This window comes from Polypterus senegalus, chromosome 2 (genome assembly GCF_016835505.1).
Source record: "Polypterus senegalus isolate Bchr_013 chromosome 2, ASM1683550v1, whole genome shotgun sequence".
NCBI classification, from domain to species: Eukaryota; Metazoa; Chordata; class Cladistia; order Polypteriformes; family Polypteridae; genus Polypterus; species Polypterus senegalus.
Genome location: NC_053155.1, coordinates 107,866,109 through 107,891,384, shown reverse-complemented (window position 1 = coordinate 107,891,384; position 25,276 = coordinate 107,866,109). Strand labels below are relative to the sequence as shown.

The 25,276-nt window shown below is 33.6% G+C and overlaps 1 protein-coding gene across 1 annotated transcript in view; it reads right to left on the bottom strand.

The window, feature by feature from the left end:
• Positions 1-312: 312 nt before the first annotated feature.
• trpc6a (transient receptor potential cation channel, subfamily C, member 6a) overlaps positions 313-25,276 on the bottom strand; it is a 179,311-nt gene continuing 154,347 nt past the window's right edge. The window contains exons 9-12 of the mRNA XM_039744343.1: positions 13,898-14,101; positions 11,687-11,743; positions 8,589-8,664; positions 313-637 (exon numbers count right to left, since the gene is read on the bottom strand). Of these exons, the coding sequence (XP_039600277.1) occupies positions 498-637; positions 8,589-8,664; positions 11,687-11,743; positions 13,898-14,101 (477 nt within the window). The 3' untranslated portion in view covers positions 313-497. The remainder of the gene's footprint in view (positions 638-8,588; positions 8,665-11,686; positions 11,744-13,897; positions 14,102-25,276) is intronic.

Below are 25,276 nucleotides of genomic sequence, written 5' to 3'. Positions count from 1 at the left end.
CAATATGTTGTTAATGGGATTGGATAATATTACATCATAAAACATATAAAATAAATATTAACAGCAATTTGTAACAATATTAATATCTTTCTAAAACGTTTTGATCAATTTAATGATACCTTGATGAATAAAGGTGTCAATTTATTAATTTCTTTCAAAAACCTAATTTCTTATCTGTTATTTAAAACTTTTAAACAGTAGTATATGCATATAAACATACAGTATATATGTTTTGTATACAATGCAATGTGTGCATTATATACAGTACATAATATATACAATATATTATAACTAAAATTTTATACACAGATATCAGACTTATGTATTACTTAACACATTTAGGCTTGTGTCTTGCCTGAGAAATAGGTGAAAAAACAAAAATAATACATGAGGAAATGTTTAAAAAAAACAGAATATAACAGATCATTATATGTGTAAGCAAAGAACATATGGCTTAAATAATTTTTATCTGACATGCCAGTCTCTACATCCATCTGTCATTGATGTTTGGGCTCCACTGATAATTTCTCCCCTAACCGTCTAATAAGTTCAGCAAGATCTTCTGTGTTACGGGATTTTTCTTCCAGTAGTTCGTACCTTAAACTGGAAATATCTTGTTTGATTTCTTTTAATTCTCCTGAAAAAAGAAATGTTAAATTTAGTTTTATATAGCACCATTCCTGTACAGAAGGTCAATAATTTGCTTTACAAAGGAGAATACAACTCAGTTATCTCAAAGTGCCCTGGTATATGAGGCACATTCAAAAGCAGATAAATACAGTAAGGTATGAATAGGTGACCATAAACATAAAATATAAAAACATAAGATATTTTGCAAAAAGAACGACAGTGCGACAGTCTCTGTCCAGAGGAAGATGGTTATGTTTAGAGTTGATTTTAAAATTCAGCTTCAAACACATGAAGACCCCATTACCAAAGAAATATTATTACTACCTAACTCAAGACCGTAACCTGTGACTGGAAGACGTAGGCCTCTTTATAATTCCAGCAGTAAATAAGATTACTATGGTAAGCCTTTAAATTTAGAGCCTTCAAATTTTAAAAGCATCCGCCTGCAAGTACACACTATGTCCCAGTGGACTTTTGATTTAAATTCAGACTCAAAATTCATGACTTTAACATAGAATTATCTTAGTAATATTTCTGTTACAGCTGTACATAAAGAAATATGTGTTATCTATTTATCTAAATTGAAAATGTGGCAATTCTTTCTAATTAATTCCCAATCAATAATAATGTAGCTGGTAGACTGTTCTGGTTGTCAGCTGCACTGCCACCTTCAGAAATTACTCATCCTGGTTATGGAATAAAGCATAACAGTGGTTGAGAACCTGAGGCACAAGTGCTGAAATATTCATACTATCCCATAATTTATTATGCCAGGTATGGACAATAGCATGTGCACCTTGATGTAGTATGCAAAAAGGCCAGTGCAGCCACAGCTTTCTTTGTTTATTCAAACAAATTGTGGACCCTTAAAATTTATTTTCTGTAAAATATGATATAGGATGCCTTCTGTTCTGCATAAAAAATTCAAGGTTTTGTGCTTTTTTCACTACTGTTTATAGTACATTTGTAAATCTTTTTAGGCATTCTACATCGGCCTTCTGAAAACAACACTTTATAATAATAAAATGAAAAGCTTCCTAACTGTTCGTGAGTGGAAAAAAGAGTTTATAAAATGCAGTAAACATTCTCAAAGCTCCTGTGATATTTTAGTGAAAATGAAAGAACTTTCTTCCTTACTTTAACAAAGCCTTAATGATATTTCTTTTTTAGTAATTTTATATAAAAATTACAGTAAATATGATACAGAATAATTACACATAAAATATATGGAATTACTACCACATTTAATATCATTCAAATATCAACTCTATTCCAAAACCTATCTGGAGAGCTACAAAATCAGTTCACACCCAATATTTTCTGCATTAACAAAAAATGACAGAGAAAGATTACTTGTCACAAGCACCAGGTGATGAAAGAGAACATAAAGCCAAAATAAAAAGCAAAAGTCAATAGAAATCCTGCAAAACTTCTAACTAAACAGATTTTTACTTAGCCATATAAGTAACCATCTTACAGTCTACAAGTGGGATGTGATTATATATGCTTTGCAACACTCTTGTCATGTGACTGGCGATCATAAACAAATGGCCATGACCACACAAAATGATGGTATCAAAATGCCACAATGACAATAGACATGTGCCAGATTGATTTCTACACAAAAAAAAACTCCATTCATAAAATGCCTCTCAGACATAATGAAACATCTAAACGGTTGAAAGAAGCACCACATGCTCACAAAGCCTTTTCCATCACCCAGTGGCAGCAAGACCTCAGGAAGCTTTGTAACTGAATAACTATATTGATCTGAACTTTTGTCAAAGCTTTTGTAGGATTTGCTTTCTTTTAAAAGAGGCAATTCAGTCTTGTGTAATTATAGATGGAATGATTTTTTTCCATTCTTCCCAAAGATTTCTAGTTTTCTTTGGTAACATTGTAACTGTAGCCCGAGGAAATGTTTAGATAGATTATTTTTCCTAAATTCCTGCATTGTAAAGAAGTGCAAGTATCTTGACTCCCAGAAAAATCTCTGAGGTTTACCCTGCTCTTCTATACATGGCCTGTCAAACCTTTTCTATTTTATACAAGAATCTTTGGTTAAAACCTAATTTTAAATACATTTGGATATGTATAACATAGTATTCCTTATATATGTTATTCCAACTGCATTTATTTCTGTGATATGCAATCCAAACATCCATCTCTTGCATTTTTTGGGCTAAAATCGGGCTTACATATGCTCTTCCTGTGCTTCCTTAAGTATTTGCTATTTTGTTTCTGTTGTGATTAATAAACCAAACACTGGTTATATTGTTTTTTTTTATAAAATGTGGCAGTAGATAATTGTGCATATTTAATGCTTACCATTGTATATTGCCCTCTTTTGAAATAGTGATGGAGAGAAGTCTGAAAAAAAAGTCTGCCCTTATTCTTGTGCAGAATATGGCACACACACCACCAAGCACACACTAGGGACAATTTGGAATCGCCAATGCACCTAACCTGCATGTCTTTGGACGGTGGGAGGAAACTGGAGCACCCAGAGAAAAACCCATACAGACACGGGGAGAACATGCAAACTCCATGCAGGGAGGACCTGGGAAGCAAACCTCTGTCTCCTAACTGCGAGGCAGCAGCGATAACTGCTGCACCACCATGGCACCTGCAAAGTTTGTTCACTGTAAATTTCATTTTCAAATATTTTTCAACAGGACTCAACACTGCCAAGGCATCAACTTTTGTTGTACAACTTCAAAAAATCTTTGCTAGTGCACACCAATCGAATGTTCAGTCGTTCAATTATCAACAATTTGGAGTCTGTGGTTCACAATTCTGCCTACTCACAGAGGTTCTTTATTAAAACACCATTGCACCATGCGATAAAACTAAAAGTCTGTCACTTTAGAGAATGCAGGTAAGCTTGCCTCGAAATGAAAATGATTGAAATTTGCAATTGCAAAGTACCATCCCACCCCCCAGTGATTTTTTATAAGTTTGAATTACAGGATTATGTTTGAGCTGTGGTTTTATTTAATATAAAAACATTTTGTTGTGAACATTCATATTTGCTTTTAGCATTTTTGATGTAATAATTTATGCCTATTTACATTGGTAAGTCATTTAACATTTTTGTGCATTCTTATCTTAAAAGAAAGATCTTATCAAAATTAAAAATACTAGACATTCCCTTCAAAGTGTTATCTTTTAAATATTTTCATCTGACTTTTTTGTCATCCCTGATTTTATTCTTCATGCTCACCAATACAAGCCAATGAACATTTGCGAGAGCACTGCAGAACTACAATTTCCCACAGAGATGTGTGTTCTGTTTTTTCCTGTTATATGAGGCTAAGAGTAATCTTTAAGCCAACATGATCCTGACAATATTGTTAATTATCATGGATAATGTCAAGTCTACACTTTCATTAACCATGTTTGGCTGTTTTTCAGAAACATCTACCTATATGTCTATATATTGATTTATCTGTAACTTACAACCCTTTTGACAAATGGCCCATTGTTGACATTTTCTACTGTATGTAAGTGTCTCAGTAACTGATGTAATGGTGCTTATTGTGATTATTACAGACAAAAAATAAAGTCAACCTAATATCAGCTCAATATTCAACAGGATTTGAATTTTAAGATCAAAGATGGTTGAAGAATGTAAAGGTTACAGTGCACATCTGTTTAGAACCATGTTAACTTTACCGAAAGGACAGTTTCTGAAACATTTAAGCTTTTGAAGGTAGCTTGGAGGGGATATAATCTGAACACTTTCATTCTATTTTTAGTAGACTGTACAAGAAAAATGTTTGCTAATTAACTCCATTATAGTGATATGTGAAATGTTATTTCAGTTACTGGCATTTTCTCTGGGCTGTAGATGGGCACCACCTACTATGGAAAATAGAATAAACCCAGCACAGAAAATTAATTTATCACGGGTGTATTTACAGTATGCATTTACTCAATTATGCACAAACTCTGCATACACTTTTTATTCTAAAACTTCTATGGTTCACATTATACTTTCCAAATGTTTTATTATAGTTTAATATGAATATACAATTTTATATTTTCATTTTATAATTTGGCTTATGTCTGTGTTAATTTAGCCTATGAAAAATAAAATTATAACATGTAAAAAGTTTTACATAAACAAATGGAATTAAATGAAGTTCTGCAAATTCAGGATTTGTGCTTTGAAATGACAACAGTAATGCATATGTTTTTGTCTGATATGGTTTCATGTTTGAGTGTTCAATTATGTGTGTGTGTTTTTGAGCTTCTGAAAAGATTAATTTCTCCTTGGGGACACATAGAGTGTAATCTACTCTAGTTGAATCTAACGAAGCTTTTAATCAATGGATGTCAACTGCATTTTTGCTTTAGTACAAATGTCATCAACAACTACATTGTACAATCAATGTATTCCTTTGTATTTCATTTTTTCATGTATTTACATAATATATATATATATATATAAAATATTGAATAGGAAAATTTTGCAGTTTTAATTCATCAACTTGTATAGTTTATTTACTGATCATTGCATTTACCATTATTATTGTTAATTGTAAATAATATTTTTTACATTGTTGCACAATTTTTTCCAAAAAATTTTCAATAAAGTCTTTCTTTCTTAGTCCCATTACTTCCTCTCTCTTCCATAGTGTTGGTTCAATCAACTGATGTGTAGATTAACACTATCGCAATTAAGTCTTTACCAGAGATTCCATTTAAAACAATATGGTCACAAATGGCAAGCACTTCAGTAGACACAATGATGATGACTCAAGATTTCAAATAGTGTCCTGATCAAAGTTATGCTGTTCACTTAACAATTAAAATTATTTTGGACAATAAAAATGTAAATGTTTTATTCCAATACTGATAATACCAAAATTTGAGGTAAGCTACCCCACCTCCCACAACTAAATACAAAGTGCATTAATTAGTCGATAGCACATCACTTGTTAGAACCTTATCATTCTAAGGTCCCATTTTCAACAAAAATAGTTCGGTATAAATGCAGTTTTTAGCAAAAATATAGTTTAAAAGTGTAGGGAAAAGTTAAATGTTCAGACCAGCACAGTCATTTACCATTAGTACAGGTGTTTGTGAGGAACGTAATCAATTTTATGCTAAGGCCACATAGTCTGTTACACTGGAGCATACAAAATCAGGGTGCACTTGATATGCTTTTTGATTGTGAGGTGAAATGAGATTTATGTTCTGTTAAATGTGTGAAGAGACCATGAAATATCCATGATCTCAAAGTTGTTAACAACAGTGAAGTTGCTGCTCATCACAGACAAGTATATGATTTGACTTCTGACAATAAGGTCTCACACAGTCATGGAGACACTGAAGATAGCAATAGATGTTAAGGATACTAAGATCTAATGGACTCAAATGGAGTCTAAATAAAACATGATCTACAAAGAAACTTATATCTTCTTTTAATATCTAAAAGTAACTTATGGCCACCAGGGGGTACTCCAGCTCCCCAAACACCTAACAGAACAAACATAGGCACAAGTCCAGCAACACACAAGGCTGTACTGAGGTGTGAGAAATTTTTTCCCTTCGTTTCCAGCCCCAAAGAACAGTAAAGCAAAGCACCAGACACTGTAATAAAGCATCACTTTGTCTTCTTTCTCTCTCTGACTTCTTCTGCCTCCTCTGGCTAGCTTTGTTCTCCTCCTCCTCCTCCCTGACTCTGTCTCCCCAAATGGAGTTAGGTGACTCCTTTTATAGAGCACCTAGTAGTGTCCCTGCTGTTCCGTAATCTCCTTCCAGCATTACTTCTGGGTGTTGCAGAAGTCCAGCATTAAATGGATCAGCAGTTATCCATGCACCCGCTGGTGGTGACCACAGACCACAACAGGGAGCTACACTCTGCCATTCCAGGGGAGATAATACCCTGTGCAAGCTCTTTTCCCGGTCCATCCATCACAACAGCATCCCAGCCGGGTAAGGGCCATCCATCACAACTTCTTTATAATTAATATTCTTTACTTTAATAGACATTTATTTAATGTGCCTAAAAAGCAGAACGATTAAAAATCCTACGACTAAAGTTTTCATTTCCTTTGTCTATCTGTCTGTCTGTCAAATTAGGTTAAATAGTTGAATAACCTGACTAACAGATGCAGTCACAAGGACTGCAGAAATAATGTGTCAATGTGCGAAAATAGATAACATGTCTGCATTAACAAAGAAGAACACAAGTGGGAAGATGAACATCACTCATGGGGATATTCATGCTTCACAAGATAGTTGAGCAATACTATAAAATTAACAGTAATACATTTATATAGCACCTATCCTAAGATCCAAGCACTTCTCAAATATTCAAAGGGTACAAAACAAAAACAGCACAGAAAAAGATTAAATGACTGTATCAGGATACCAACTAATATTGTTCATTAAACACCAAATGATACATGAAACACAAAGTTTGAATTAGACTATTTATACTAAGAAAATATAGCCATGGTAGTCATGTTTCTCAGATTCAGTGTTGTTAATGTGTAGATAGAGCCAAAGGATGCCCTAACCCATCACATTTTGCCAGCTTTCTTTATTTTGTCCATTCCCTAGAACATAAATTTGAGTGTGTGAAGTATCTAATCTGTAATATTAATAGTAATCCACAGCCAACAAACTCAGTACAACTGTTGCCATATTGAGAATAGACATGCATACCTGTAGAATATTTTACCCACCTTAGCAAACAAGGAACAGATGCTGTTTTGCAGGCAGAATGGGGTGCAATGGAATATTATGAATATTACATAAATGTTATATGAGTAGAAATCAAACTAGTAAAACTAATTTATAAGACTTGCACATTTTAAAAGCTGACAAATTGCAACTGCTTTATAGCATATGTTTAGTGTGCCTTGTTAAATGTAGGTTACTGTTTTATTTGGACTTCAAAGAAAACAACAGTAAAATATTTTGATTCATTTGACTGAATTATAGTTTACACAAGTCTAATTATCTTCTCAACACTATGTCCTAATTCTCTTTAGATGTTGCTTAGCAACAGCAAACAACACTTTTCCAAACTTTTTGTATCTTTATGTTAACTGCTAAACTTAAATGACTGTGGTAAAACTGGTATAATTGATGGGAGAAGATATTGGCATTGGTGTACTACAGCCCCAGGTGTATCTTATGATATAGCACCAACAAAATGGGTTGCTTTTGCTTGTTGTAACAAATTCAGAATGGCTCTGTGTCTCCTGCTTTCAGCCTCTTGCTAAAGTAGAAAATGACTCAGAAGTAAGCCCTGTTGATGATTTGCAAAAAGAAAAAGTAATTTACAACAAAATATAACTGATTGTCTGATAAAGTGATTGACAGCAAAAAATCGAATATGTGATTGGCTCAAGTCAAACAATTGACAGATGACCATGCCGACACACCACATCCCCTTTCTCTAGTCTGTAGCAATATCTACTTGGACTTTTCAGCCCTTCATGTATGTCTCTCTAAGCTAAGGTAGGCTTTAAAATTCTTGTTAGATACATACCAGACTCACACATGGTTGCATGAAGGCCCATTGCTACGCTGGTTTTTTAACTTGCTTCATCTGTACAAAGGAAAGCCACTAAGTGTAGTGCATGTTTGCATTTTACTTTGTCTGTAATATCAGCTAGTGATTTCCAGGCAATGCACAATGAGCAAAAAACTGTCCATTTCTGATCCACAGCAAAAAAGAACAGTGTGTCACTAAAGTGATTGACCTTCTTCTCAACTAAGGGCCAAAAAGAGGTTGCCAGTTGGCTCAAAATAGTGACCAGTGGCAACTGTTAATGTTGAGTCCTGTTCAATATTGCATCTTCTCCTAGAAAAACAAAATATATGCAGAACTGCAGAATATTTGCAGTATGCTACATTTCAAATTTGGTTAGAAATTTTTGCATCTAAGTTCTTATGCAAGGGCATATCAGGATTCTTTAGCAAAAATAATTACTCACCTTCATTGACTTCATCACTTTCTTTATCAATTTGTGCTTTCAGCACATACCGTTTGATGAGTCGTTTCTTGATTTTCTGAGAATAAATACACATTCAACACAATATACAGTATAATTTTAAGGTATTATAGTAGTTTTCCTGATTCAGAATAGCTTTTTGGAAAAATACCATATATATATATATATATATATATATATATATATATATATATATATATATATAAATATATATATATACATACAGTAAACAGAAAAATGAACACCCTTTATTCCAATTAAGTTTATAATATGGATTGGCTTCCTTAATATATGATAAAAATATATGATAAAATATGATATATGATAAAGTACCCCATACATACAAGATATTTTCACATAAATACGAGATAAGGGTTAACCATAAGGTTTTTTATTGTGCAGTTCAGAGCTTCCGTAGAAAATTAAACAGTTACATAAAATTTATGCCATGGTTTGAAAATGTATTAAGTCAAACAAAATAGCAAAAAATCAATTATAATAGTAAGTAATAGAACTGCATTACACACACAAGTATATTCAAATAATTTTTACACACAACAATCATTAGCCAAACACTTAAATAGATGTACTTTAAAGTGTTCTATTAAATGAACACTTCAAATTGATAATCCAAATAAATTATAGAATATGGTATAGAATACTATTTTAAACTAACTCCAAACCTGAACCTCCAATTTTTAAAAGCAGTTCATTAACTTAAAATGTGAATACATTCCAAACACATAAAATGTGACAAAATACATTCCAAACAAAGACAGAATTCAAATATTAAATAAGACTTATACCACATGCTTGAATAATCTATAGGAGGAGAAACTGAGTGGTCCTTTTATGGAGACAAGTAGCAGGAAGACTGTCTGTTAGAGATGTGGGCCTTTTAATTTAACAGAAGGCTCAGGAGTGCAGTGACACCGTAGGCTACTAAAGGGAGATTTAGCATGGTGTTTCTGTAGCCAAATTAAAACCATTCCTGACATGTGAAGTGTTTGCAGAGTTTTTTTGGAGTTCACCCTCTGAAGGTGTTTAAAGCCAAATCATACCCAGAGGCTCTTTGAGTGTACAATTACGAAGAATGTTAGGGAAAGAGCTCACTTGCCATAGGCACAAAGGGCACAATTTAAAGAGAGGGAGTGTACATTTCTCCATAGTTAAACCTGAATAACAGCTCAAAACAGTTAGGTTTTGGCTAAGATCATGAAAAATCTACCTGAGTGAAAATTAAAACACAGAAACAGGTTAACATGGTTCAGTCTCCCTAGCATTCATTCAGGATCAGGAGAGAATTTTTAAGCATGCCTTTGATAGCTGCCGATAGTTTTAGAAAGATGTTCATGTGCAAATTTATTGCGCACTCAAAAATGAAAACCTGCTACGAAGACACGATTGTGTACTATCAATATGTCACATAAGGATGGAATATTAACATATAGAATTAATATATCTTATGAAATGATGCGAAAATGTGCAACAAGATATGCAATGAACAATTATTTATGATTACCAATCTCAGCTTGCAAAAAACAGAATTACGGTATATAATCACCGCCTGCATTCAAATCTGAAATTTGAAGATTGCATTTTACTGGAATGAGGATGCCACAGTTTTTGGTGAGAGCCAAAGAAAAATATGCTGCATGATAATATTACATAACCATTAAGAATGATATCAGGGAGGCTTAAAGATAGTTGGGTGAGGAATATAGCAGATAAGTCAAAAGAAAACCTTAAGAGATTCTTTCAGTATTTTAGTAGTAAAAGAACGAACAGTCAAGGAGGAAGTGAAGTGCGTCATGGATAGTAAAGGGGAATTAAAAGATACAGACAATAGCAGTTGCCCTAAACTTACACATTTTTCTGAGGTCCTCACAAGTGAGCAAGTGGATAACCTCCCAGAGGTAAACGTGACTACTAAGGAGGTGCTGAGGGATTTGGAAATTGTAGAGGGAGAAGTGCTGCTCAGATTAAATAAAATGAAATCAAACAACTCACCAGGACTAGATAATATTTATCTTCATGTTCTTAAGGAGGCTAGTGAGTACATATGTAAACCCTTAACACATATTTTTAGGAAGTCACTGCGCACTGGAAAGATTCCGAAGGACTAGAAAATTGCAAACATCACCCAATTATATAAAAAGGGTGACAGAGCAGATCCAAGCAGCTATAGGCCAGCAGTCTTAAAAGTCTCTTCTTTATTGTTTTTTAGTTCTGGTTGGCTAATTTGTCGATACTGTTCTTGTGTTCAGACTTTAATTCTATGATACCTTTTGTTTCACAGAAAGAGACTGAGATGTATGGACAGATGTAGACAGATGTATAATGTATATAGTGTACGTTGATACAGTGGTTAGTTCTACTGCCTCTCAGCTCCAGCTGACTATGGTAGGCAACTGTTTGGTATGGATTCTGCAGAAGCCTTCTTTATATACATAGGGTTTTCTCCATGTACTCCAGTTTTACTTATATTTCACAAAAACATGTATGTCAGTTTGATTGGTAAAATAAATTTCATTATTAACATACTTCTGTGTATCTATTTTCAATCCTACTTTATTGTATTTTGACTCATGGAGTAACTCAGCCATACTGTACATCAAATCATCAGTTATAGAAATTTTTCTCCCAGCCCATCTTATACAATACTGTGGTCAGTTAATCCATTGTGCTGGATAATTTTAAATTGCTGTTGTGAATGGAATATTAAGCTTAATCTAAAAAAGGTTCGACTTTAGCTTGAATTTTCTCTGTCCAGAAATCCAGAAAATATTAAAGTTGGCATTCAGCCACATTTAAAGAAAAGCTACTAGAATTTTTTACATAACTTAGTATATAATGAATATTTAAAAATTGCACAATTACTTCAGTTTTACAAGTCTTCCCTTTTTTCCCCTTTCATTTTGTGGTGGACTTATACGTGGTAGCTGTATATATTAGGGAAGGTACTGCTATTAGGTTTTCTCTCTTTTCATTAAATGGTAAAAATCATACATCACACATTTTTTTCTTAATTTGAAAACCATGAAATAAACTACTTAATAATTAATTTAATGCAGTATTACCTGGTATCGTGAGGACATTGTTGGTGTTCTGCTATTTGATTGGTTGTCTTGGCCAAGCTGAAATAAAATTATAGTTTAAGTATTTTACATTTTAACTTTTCTTTGTTTCTAATCAGTGGCAGAATATTTCTTCACAACCAAGGATAAAATATTCACTAGATTACAAATTGCAATCAGAATCTCTTACTTTCATAAAAGATGTTATTATAGTTGGGCAATTTTCATTAAACCATTTTGCAAGACCACTTTTCTATAAAGTGTCTTGCCATATTCTAATTTTGATATATTAATTATAACTCTTCTGCTGATACTTATTAATAATAATTTGGCATCTTGATGTCAAATTAAACTTTGGTACAGTACTTATAGCTCTCTGATTTGCCACCTTCTCCGCTTTCAGAAAAAGATTAATAAATGTGGTCATATAAAATTAGACAGTACATGCAAATGACTTTTGGTTACTTTTCACAAATATTTTTATAACAATGCTCATTTTCCTGCTATACAGACAAAAAATATATAATATACTTTCCAACTCTTCATTTCAATAATAGATCAACCAATTTTATTCATATTAATTATTTTGAATTGTGTACTTTTTCAGAGAATAACACAACAGAATTTCATTTAGAGTAAGGAAAACCACATATCATTGGTGATATAATGACTTGGTGGGGGAGGATAGATCACCATTGGAAAACTTAAATTGTGGCACAGACATTATTCATAGAAGTAAAAGCTAGAACAATGAAAGAAAAATATATCAAGTAATTGTTTAAAATTTAAAGTTACCTTTAAAGCTAACACTGTATATAAACAACATTGGTATAAGGGTCAACTTAATCGTATTACTGCTAATTTTTACTTACTGTATGATATTCATTTTTTTAACTGTGTTTTATACAACAATTGGCATACTGAAAGACAGAATGACAGCTATTGAGGACTCAGTGTAAGCACTGTTTCAACATTTCTATTTTTTTTCCTTTGAAGGTGCTTTATTAAAAAGCAGGGTATAGAAAACCAAGTCCATTCATTTATGTCAGGCAAGATTGTTTCCTGTAATATTTTAATAGTGTAAGGATATGTTAATTCAAAACATGGTAGGGAGTGTAATAACTAAAACTACTACGTATAAGTATATAACTCCATTTCATAAATTCCTGCACTGACTGACAGACAAGCTTAGAGATCATTTTAAGATAGTATTTTTTTGACACTTTAAGTTGTAAAGGTAGCACTGACATACACTAGGGCATGCCAGAGAAGTACCCTCCCTAACTGATAATGAATTGCATTATAGATAACCTCTGCCAGGTGATGGGACATGCAAATATACAATTATATGCCAGGTGATGGGACATACAAATCAGCCTATAAAATGCTTGAATTAAATTTTTGTTTCTCAATTTCAGGGATTAAGAGACAACTAGAAGTTACAAGGATGCTAACCACACCTTCTTGCTGACTTTCTTTTACTGTCTGAATATGTTTAATTTTCCTCTTCTAAAATCTCTGAAGACTCCTAACTGTATTATCACTTTGGTAAATTTTAAGAATGAGATGCAGAAGGCCTTAATGATTAATCTGCTGCTGATGAACAATATATTTAAGCAAAGCCATAGTGTCCAAATGTTCTGGTTTGAGTGTGTTTGTGACTGTATATTCTGTGATCACAAGCTGCATGACACCTTAATGTTACCAGAATAAATAAAATTGTTGACGCAGGCGGAATCTCAGCTACATAGTCCCTACAGTATGCAAAGACCACGTGTGGAGCTGTTGGATATTCAGAATGAGTCAAATGGAAAATAAGTAAATAATCTAAAACTTGTTATGGGACTATTAATAACTGAGGTTTTCAATTTTGTAATCTAAAATATTCACATAAAATTTTTCTAGTTGGTGTGTTCCATAAAAGATAGTAAAAATGAAAATTGCTCATTTATTAGGAAACAATGGATGTTCAACAAAGTGGGAAAACTGATTTAAAAACAGAATAAATGAGATAAAACATGGTATTAAAACAAAACCATTTTTTGAAAGATTAACAGCAAAAACCAGCAAATCCATGACTCTGAAGAAAATGCACTGTGCCTTTCGGTTGACTTTAGACAAAAACAAAAAATCATGTGCACCAAATGTAATGTCCCTACCGTACTTGTAAAATTATATTTACTCTTTTAAAGATCTAAAATATAAATTTCTTACCTCATTTAATTCAGCATCCACCTTCTTATCATCTTTATGGCATCGGACCAGCACCACTACAAAATGTTTTATTCGTATAAGTAAAGAGATGATGGATTTGGGACTTGGAACAAGATTAAAGGGCACTGGCAGCGTCCGACCCTCCTCAAAATAAGAAAACCACAACTTAGCTCTGGCAAATTTCCACTCCACGTCAGCATCATCCTGCAGCAGTTACCAAAAAGAGTAAGCAGTCAAGATTAAAGTGATGAAGAATACACACTGTACATTGTGCTAAAATCTAATTGCATAGTATAACCTTTATTGCAGTTTGAGTTCTGTACATTATAAAAATGTTGAAACATTCATGCTAAACCAAAGGGCAATCTGGATGAACTCAGCAGCAAAATAAAACTATTAAAAGTACAGTGGAACCTCGGGTCACGACTGTAATTCGTTCCAAAACTCTGGTCGCAATCCGATTTGGTCGGGCCTGAAGTAATTCCCCCAATAGAATTGTATGTAATAACAATGAATCCGTTCCAGACTGTACAAGCTGTATTCAAATATATTTTTTTTTTAAGATTTTTAAACACAAAAATAGTTAATTATACCATAGAATGCACAGTGTAATAGTAAACTAAATGTAAAAACATTGAATAACACTGAGAAAACCTTGAACAGAGACAACTAACCTTGAAGTCTCTTTAAAAACAAGCCCGGTGCATTCTTTAACTGCCTTCTCGCACTTGCTCTCTCTCTCTCTCTTGCTCATTCGCTGCACTGGGAGAGACTGAACATGTGCGGAAATCATCGGCGTATACGAACCGGAAGGGAAACTGGCTTGTTTGTCACCCAAGTGTGTGGTCGTGAACAGATGCAAAAGTTTGGCAAACTTTTTGGTCGTAACCTGATTTATACGTGGTCCGAAACATTTGTGACCCGAGGTGCCACTGTACTTGGAACACAAAGTAAATTTATTATTAGTATCACGTTGAAAAGAAGTCATTTTAAAGGCATTGATTTCAAACTAACTTTGCAGCAGATTTACAACACAACACATCATTCCACCTGTATGTTGTTTTTCATTTGTGTCAATAATTTATAGTTGGTTGTTCTTTATCTTGATTAAAGATTTGTTTAGTTATTGTTTGACAACATGTTTTTCATTATCACAGCCATATATATTTAGATTGGCAGTGTGGTGTAGTGGTTAAGGTTTTGGATGTTAAGTCCTGAGGTTGTTGTTTAAATCCTGCTAGTGACATGGTATAACCATGAGCAATTCACATGACCTGCCTGTGCTCCAATTGGAAAACCAAAATAGAAATGCAACTAATTGTATCATCAATGGTTTAAGTCGGTTTGGATAAAGGTGTCAGCTAAATAAGCAAATGTTATATTATTTAGAGGCCTAAATGTAAATAAATTTTAAATTGCAAAAATCAAATAGCACACAGAAAATTGGTCTGCTAAGCTTTTTTTTTTAATCAATGGTGATTATTACATAATAAACATATTTTAACATAGCAATACATTGTTAAGCCTTTCCATTCAGATCAGAGTTATGGTTGCAGAAACCGATATTGCCAGAACTGAGCACAAGGTTAGTTCAACTATGGATGAGGCTATATCCATTGCAGACCCACTCATGTACACACCCACATGTCATAAGTCTCTTTAGAATGTGTGAGAAATGAAAGAGTACCTGGAGGAAAAAACTGACCTGAACACAGGAAGAATGTGTAAAATACAGACAGACATCAACCAGATGCAGAATTTGAGCCCAGGATCCATAAGGCACAAGCATGTACTGTATTGCTGACCCATGACACCACCATATGGTATTTTACCTATAGGCTAGTTTTACAATTAAGATAATGATATAATAATATTATAAGAATATAATAAGGATATGCATTATTTGTAGTTAATTTTGATAGCAGAGGGGCAGAGAGACAATAGCTCAGCTACATCAGAAAATTATTAACAATAAATAGGTTAGGAATTTCTAGACATTAAGTAAAACCCTGTGTAGTATAATTTCTATATAAGGACGTCTACACATGCAACATGGTGCATTAATATTGTAATTAACTAAGGACTTTCCACTAAATACAAATTAGTTCTCAATACTGTCAATAATATAATAATAATAATAATTCATTACATTTATATAGTGCTTTTTTCACTACCCAAAGTACTCTCCATGCTGGGAAGACCTGAGACATGAACCCATGATCTCCTTACTGTAAAACAGCTGCACTACCACTATAATGAATGTTAAGCCATTAAAAGTTTATGTACAGCTGCTGTTTACTACTTTCAGACACTGTCTGCTCACTCATCCATGTATATTCTAAGCCCTGTGCTTTCCATTACAGTACATGGTAAAAGAGCAGAATCTATTCTAATCACTTCTTTCAAAAAGCAGGAAACAACTTTGAATATGATGCCATTGTAAAAGGCACTTGTGCCACTGGGTCCATTTAGAAGAATTAAAACAGCTTGGTTAGGAAAGGATGCTTGAGAAACTATAATTTATCTCTAGCAAAAGTGCTTAATTAAAATTTTTAAGTGCATTCACATATAATGTGAAAACACCTACTTCAGTTGCCATGTTGGTCCATCAGCCTGTCTATCAGTTTGTCTGCTTGAAACAACTAAGCTTCCAGTTGACCAAATTAGTTGAAATTTGGAACACTTATTATTGAAGGAAATTTATGAAGAAAATACATTTTTCATTTTTTAAATTTCAAAATCTCTCATTTAAAAGCTTGTATGAATTTGTAAACTCTTCTTTCTTAAAATAGGGAAGCTTTCTGTGCAATTTCAATTACAAATTAGTTAAGTGTTTCACATTTACTTTGAGTGAGGTTTATTCACCTTTCATGTTCTATATATTTTCTTTTACTCGTCTGACAGCCAGTCCTAACAGCAAAACAGATCCCCAAAACAAGTTAGTCAAATGTAGGGAGAAGTGTGCACACACAAGCTGCTTCCCAATTAAATTATACAATTATAACTTTTTTCCTGTTTTTGCACCCAGTAAGCAGCCAGACATGTGCACAGGCTTCAACTCGGCAACATCACATTGGATTACACTTGACTGATTCACCCTTCATATCTTTCCATTACACTAACTTGGAAAACTTATCCTCATTTCACAAATAACTGATTCCAATTATCACTCCTGTTTCTGTGCCGACTTAGATATTTTACAATATTTTTATGTTTTCTGTGAAATACCATTTTTCACCTAGCTTAAATGTTGTACGTATTTTTTTAGTTTTGTATATGTTGGTGGTGTTGCTGGGGAGATTTACTTTATGTTCTGTGTTTTCTTTGTTAATGTTAACAAATTTGAACTTTGTTCTTTTAATATACTGTAATAGAAATAAAGCATATATTTTTCTATGCCCATGCTGTATTTTTTTTGTCTTTATGCAATGTCAGGAAAAAAGATGCAGAACAATAAAGGTATAGCCAAGGGCATAATTGTGAACTGGGATGGTGTGAAAATATCTTGAGTAAAAAAAGAAAAACTGATCTTCTAAACCCAATATACAAAGTGAGAAACAAATTCAAAAGAAGAATGGCAATTGAAGCAAACACTAAGATCTTCTTGGAAGCACCCTTTAATTTCTGCTTCAATAAAAAAAATGCATAGGGATTAAGAAAATGGATATTTTCATAATAGCACTGCCGTCTTTTTAAATATTTGCATGATGTTATAGTACTTATTGTTTATGTCAAAGTTATAAACAATATGGCTGCTACTTTTAAAAACAAACACAAACTAAACATGCCCGTAACAAAATAAATAATAATAAATCTATACTAATAATAGGCAAAGCCCTCACTGACTGACTGACTGACTCACTGACTGACTGACTCACTGACTCATCACTAATTCTCCAACTTGCCGTATAGGTAGAAGGCTGAAATTTGGCAGGCTCATTCCTTACAGCTTCCTTACAAAAGTTGGGCAGGTTTCATTTCGAAATTCTACTCATAATGGTCATAACTAGAAGCTATTTTTCTCCATTTACTGTAATGAAGTTGAGCTCAAAAGCCGTGGGGGGACGGAGTTTCGTGTTACATCATCACGCCTCCCACGTAATTACGCAGTATGTAGAAAACCAGGAAGAGCTCCAAAAAGCGCTTAAGAAAACATGCATTATATAATTAAGAAGGCAGCGAAACAATTAGAAGCGAGCGAGTGACATATAAAACCATATTCAGCAGCTCACGTGAACTGACGCAGTGCGCAGACAAAAAGCAACAGTTCCAAAGAGTGCTGAACAAAAACCGAATTACACTGCTACGCTCAAATAGATAAACCACATGCTGTAGCGCAATAGTAGAGGCTTTGCCTCTAGCGCCGAGGTTCGATTCCCGAGAGGGGATGCACTGAGTATGTGCGCACGCATTTTTATTCATTTTAACCGCATCCCCTTGGTTTGAGACGTATGAAAAATATGCGGTTAACGCAGAAAGACAGATCACCAATTGAAGCTTTATAAATAATGGATACTTTATTCGCGATCAATGATTGTTTTGGTAAAGCCATACTCAGTGTATTCATTAGATGAACGGTAAAAAAGTAAGAGCGAGGGGAGGGTAACTTATTGAGGCATGCAGGCAAAACCACAATAGCACGCGGGCTCGATGTACTGTAGTGTGCGTCAACTCGATCTGAATTGCGCGGTCACATTCGAAAAATTATATCTTTTCAAGTTTTATTTAGTCCATATGTGTCAAACTCATGGCCCACGGGCCACATCCGGCCCGGCGTGTAATTAAATCCGGCCAGCGAGATCATTTTATATACTGTATTATTGTTATTAATGGCCCGGGGAGATGAAGCACTGGTAACATAATAAACTACAGATCCCATAATGCAGCGCTTCAGCTGCCTTGCCGATCACTTACCGCGTTAATCAAGTCTAGCTTATGATGCTGCAAGTTATTGCGAAGCTAGCCCACACGATGCAGAAGAGAAAAGGTGATTCTGAACATAGAGCCTTTAAAAACCGATGGGAGGCTGAGTATATGTTTACTGACATTGCCGGTAAACCCGTGTGTCTCATTTGTGGAGCTAATGTGGCTGTAATTACAGAATTTAATCTAAGACGGCACTAGAGACAAAATATCAAGATAACCTGAAAGACCTGAATGCAATGCACAAGATACAGAAAGCAGAAGAGTTAAAGAAGAATCTGACACTTCAGCAGACGTTTTTACCCGTGCAAAATCACAAAGTGATTTCAAGTGAAGCTACTTTTATGGGAGACACAAATGCACCAGTGCAACTTGCCCCACTTTCCCTGTTGCCAAGTAATGTTGTGTGTATATATATCTGTATATATGTATGGATATGTATATATATGTTTATATGTGTGTGTGTATATATACTGCATGTATATATATATATATATATATACACTAGCAGAATACCTGCGCTCGCAGCGGAGAAGTAGTGTGTTAAAGAAGTTATGAAAAGAAAAGCAAACATTTTAAAAATAACGTAAGATGATTGTTAATGTAATTGTTTTGTCATTGATATGGGTGTTGTTGTCATATCTATCTATTTATATATATATATTTATATATATCTGTATATATATATATATAGCAAAATACCTGCGATTGGCAGCGGAGAAGTAAAAAGAAAAGGAAACATTTTAATAATAACGTAACATGATTGACAATGTAATTGTTTTGTCATTGTCATGAGTGTTGCTGGCATAAATATATATATATATATATATATACACACACACAGACACATAAACATATATATGCATATATATATAAATATATATGTGTATATATATATATATATACACATACTGTATATATACACACACACATATATACATACTGTATATACACATATATATACAAATCTACATATATATATCCACATATATATATATATATTAGGGGTGGGACTCTATTAAAAAAATTAATCCAATTAATTAGAGGCTGTGTAAGAATTAATCTTGATTAATCGTATGTAATCGCCTTACGTAAATTTGCCCCAAATCGCAAATGTTTTTTTTTAATTTAAAAGTGTTTTAGTGGGTGACAGAATCAAATAATAGACATGGACATGAATATTGTAAACTGAAGCTGTTTTAATTTCTGAAAAAAAGCCTTTAAACTGCATTTGAATTCAAAACAGAAACAAAAATATCATCCCTGGTTAAAATTGGGCAGACTTAAAATAAAGTGGTAGTTTAAGTACTTTAAGTACATTTTCAGAATAGTATTGTCTTTAAATAATAATAACCAAAATTTCAACATAAAGTGCAGTTTTCTTCTTAAAAAAATAAGTCAGAAACATAAAAGGTAATTTGACCAACTTAATCTTTAAACTCTGAGTAACATTAGCCAAAATTATTTTGTACATTAGGCTAAAACAGTGTGATCATTGAACATTTTGTAATTAGATGTATTTAGAATTACTAACGGTCACGGAAGTCCAATGATCCCCAGTAAGAGCCACAAAGTCCGCTTTCTGTAATGCATCTAATTTTGCTTGCTTTTCAGTGTGCACAAAACCATGCTTTTATCAAGGCTTCTCGGGTAGTCGAAATGATCAGTCGTAGGAAGCGCTTTATTCCGACTCTAACATTTTTGTAGCTGTGATGTGTGCATCAGTGTAATGGATGTACCAGGAAATCATGCATTGACAAAAGTTCCGTTTGCTTGGAATTGAAAGTGTGATTAAATGCGTTATTTTTAACGCTTATGGAGTACATGCATGAAGCTTCTCAGCTGTGCTTGTGCTAATAAAGGGAAACATTTTAAAAATAACGTAACATGATTCTGTGTTAACCTAATATTTTTCATACGTCCAAAACCAAGGAGATGCGAAGGTAAAATGAATCGGTAGCGCGCGTACATACTCAGTGCATCCCCTCTCGGGAATCGAACCTCGAATGTCGGCATTAGAGGCGAAGACTCTACAATTGCGTCACAGCGTGTGGCTTGTCTATGCGAGTATGTACTGTAGATCGGGTATATATATACATTTTATATATATATACCGCGTATCGCAGTGGAGAAGTAGAAGTTATGAAAAAAAAGGGAACATTTTAAAAATAACGTAACATGATTGTCAATATACAGTAATTGTTTTGTGAGTGTTATTGAATGTTGCTGTCATCAAGGATTTGATTATCATTATTTGTTTCAATCAGGTCGTATTTGTAGATGTGTTGTGTTCAAGTTACATTCCGTGTTTGTCAATCGTTGTAAAGATAAGAGGTTTCATTCATCGATTAGTTTCTTACTGCATCAATAAACAGCTCGTCTTCCTCTTTATCTGAGATGTGACAAACTGCATGCACGGGTTTTTTACACTGTCTTCCTTTAGCGGGACATTCACTTTTTCCACCGTGTGCTTTGTTTCGCAGTAGCTGCACTTATGAATATGATTGTATGTATCAGGCGCTTCATATTTTTTGCTGCCTTCTCAATTGTGTAATTCGGTTTTGTTCAGCACTCTTTGGAACTGTTGCTTTTGTCTGTGCACTGCGTCAGTTCACGTGAGCCGCTTGGTGTTCTTGCATCGAAGGTTCCCAGCTGTGCTGGTGCCATCTCGTGTAATGTCAGCTAAGACCGGCACTTAAAAGTTTCTCTCGCAGTTTCAATGAGTCTGTGCCAAACACCACCCTGACCATCTCATCTTCCTCTGCATAAGCACAGTCCTTCACCGTGAATATTTACGGCAGTGTTTGTATTGGATTGCCGCTGATGGACGGCCTTATATGGGCAGGCACTAAATTACAAACGCTAGTGGCAGCCTGTCTATGAACTTAATTTAATATAAACTTACGGTTCACGCCGTGCTTTGTTTCCGCAGTAGCTGTACTTATGAATATGCTTGTATGCATCATTTGCTTCATAATGTTTTTCTGCCTTCTCAATTGTGAAATGGCGTTTTGTGCTCATCGCTGTTTGGAGTTCTTCCTTGTTCTCTACGTACTTACGTAGGAGGCGTGATGATGTCACACGAAACTCCGCCCCACGGCCATCTCTAACTCAACTCCATTACATTATATGTAGAAAAATAGGTTCCAGTTATGACCCTTACGCGTAGAATTTCGAAATGAAACCTGCCCAACTTTTGTAAGTAAGCTGTAAGGAATAAGCCTGCCAAATTTCAGCCTTCTACCTACACGGGAAGTTGGAGAATTAGTGATGAGTGAGTGAGTGAGTGAGTGAGTGAGGGCTTTGCTTTTTATTAGTATAGATATATATATATATGACAGCAATACTCATCACTCACAACAATGACAAAACAATTACATTGACAATCATGTTATGTTATTTTCAAAATGTTTCCTTTTCTTTTTCATTACTTCTTTAACACACTACTTCTCCCTCGGCCTTGGTATTTTGCTATATATGTATATATATGTGTGTGTGTGTGTATATATATATATATATATATATATATGCCAGCATCACTCATGACAATGGCAACACAATTACATTGTCAATCATGTTACGTTATTATTAAAATGTTTTCTTTTCTTTTTCATTACTTCTTTACCACACTACTTCTCCGCTGCGAAGCGCGGGTATTTTGGTAGTGTAATAATAAACACCAAAACAAAAATAAAGTTGATAACAATAAAAATATAAAAACTGGAAAACAACTCCAAAATGGCAAAGCTGAGCATAAATAAAGTTAGATTAAGGAGAAATTCATGAATTTTTACAAGTCTGAGACATTACAGGATGTATAGCATTCAAAACTTTGCAAAATACTGATGAGGCAAACAAAATGTCGAATTTTTTGACTTAGAAAATATAAACTTTGTAAATGTTTTATCTCAAGGTACAATATTAACCATTCATTATATTTTGTTAACTGGAATGTTAAAAGACTTATTTCATGAACTCTAAAGGAAACAAAGTGCATTTATATCTCTATTTTTTGAAGCCAGATGTAGTAAACTTTGAAAACATCATCTTAAATAGTAAGGATCAACTTAGGTCAAAAAGAGACTGGGTGAGTCTTTTTAAGTAAGGATAGAACGTCAAAATTTTGATTAACAAGAAGTACAGCATCTCTGAAAAACACTTTTAATCGAGATTAATGAAGACTTCTGGTCATTTTGTTATATGATTCTGGGTTTTGATTCAATGTATATACATGAATTAAATTATTACAGTTGAGCCCTGAAGAATCTGTTCATGTTATAAAATAAATTCAGATTATTTTAGTCAAAAGCTGAAAACTAGAAAAGTCTTGTCCATTATCAGTAATGTGTTTGGCAAATGCTGTTAAACACCTGAGTATCTGCTTCTGAAGTCAGAGATTATGGGAATTATAAGGAAGGGACTTGGGAAAAAAAAGTATAAATCCTTCTACCCATCACTGCCATATGTGTAATTCTAAAAAATCCTAGTGTTCAGAATTAACTGATGAAGACTGTGCTATTCCCAGTTGTTATTCTTGCAAGTCTGATTACTTCAGAACAGTTCAAATATATAGATGTTAGTGTTACAATAAAATTAAAGATCTCTTCAAATAATTTTTTTTACATACGATTGATACCATTTAAAAAGGTATTAACACGTGATCACCTCTTCGTCTCTCCTTAAACTGGAGAATTATAATTGGTAAAATAAATATCCTTTCTATATCTTTTTAGAATATCCCCACCCACAGCATAGTAACAAATGCTTATGCTTAGACACAATTCCCACATATAAAAGAGGCAGTTTTGCAAAGGTACATCACTAGTTACTTGTTTTATTCAAGGTTCTGGAGTTTGTAAACAAAACATTTGACTCCGACTCGTCAATATATGCTACCACTGACTCCAGCTCCAACTCCTTAATTTATGATACCACTGACTCGGACTCCAATTCCAATTTCTCTACTTGTAATTAGACACATATATTTACTATGTTGATTAGAAGCACACAACATACAAGATACAATGAATTTCATCACTGCCAATGTGGTGTATTACTTTTTATCACCTTAAAATGTTAAAGTTTGGGTTTAAGGTGGCTTTTGTATATTATTTATTAAAGAAGTTACAAACATTGAGTAAGATTAAACAAAAGACAAAACTTACAAAATTAAAAAAGAACTTATATTTTTATAGACTTAAAGCAAAATACTTTAATTGAATTGGTATATTTGAAATTAGACATTTTAACACATATTACAATTTACATTTAGTCAGAGTCAGTATATTTTTTCTACTCCAACTCCAGTAACTCAACAATTGCTTTTGCCTCTGACTTCTACTTCACAAGTCTGCCTCAGCAGCTCTGGTTTTAGAGTACACACCCTTAGATGATCCAAGGCAATACTAGTAATGGAACATTTAAATTAGAATCTCAGGTAAAGAGTAAAGACCACCAGCATAACTTAATTTAAATTCTGTCTACCTTGACTGAGACTCTGCAAAATATAACCAGAACTAGGTATGAATTTTAAATGATGCTATAAAGTGCCTGCCTTCTTAGGTCATATGTTTTGGGAATGTCCTACACTCAAATTGTATTGGGGAAAATCTTATTTAGTTTTCAATTATTTATGAATTTACAATTATTTAATGTCCCCTAATTGCATTATTCAAAGTCACTCCTCTTGGGCCAATGTAGATAGATAGATAGATAAATAGATACTTTATTAATCCCAAGGGGAAATTCACATGTGATGTGTCGTGAAAAAAAAAAACAACTTATTGTGATTTCTTAAAATGCAATGCTCACTTATGACTCATGATCTTATCTGCAACAAATGGAAGAACTTTATTTCATCCTCCATAACTCATTTGGAAAGTTACATATTATTTTATTTAAAAGCTGAAATGATCAAATTTTCTCTGTGAATAATGTGCCAAAGGTTTGTTTATATTACACTAGAATCGATTAAAACTGGATTAAAGTAAGCTGAACAGACCTGCATTAAGCTTTTTGATTTCGCAACATATTTAGGGAACTTCTATATATTGTAACTTTTTCCAAAATTGGGTAGAGGGTTTGATTACCTTTTAATTGTTAAGTTATGAAACATAAATGTATAGAAATAGTCTTAATTGAATTCATGTTTATTCAGTCTTACTCATTCTGATGCAATTTATAATATTAATACAATAATAATGAAGATGTTTATTTTCCTAAAACACATATCATTAGTGTCTGTGACAAAGCTGGTGCACACGTATATGCTCTATATGATATGGGGTGCACAGTAAAACCTGCACATTCCATAGCAACTATAAATCAAAACTAGGTCTACAGAGGAAGTAACACTAACAACTACATTGCCACATTGCCTTCTAATAAATTAATTTTCATTGCACATATAGACACTCATGTTTATGTAAGAATGGATAACAGAAGCACTAGACAATG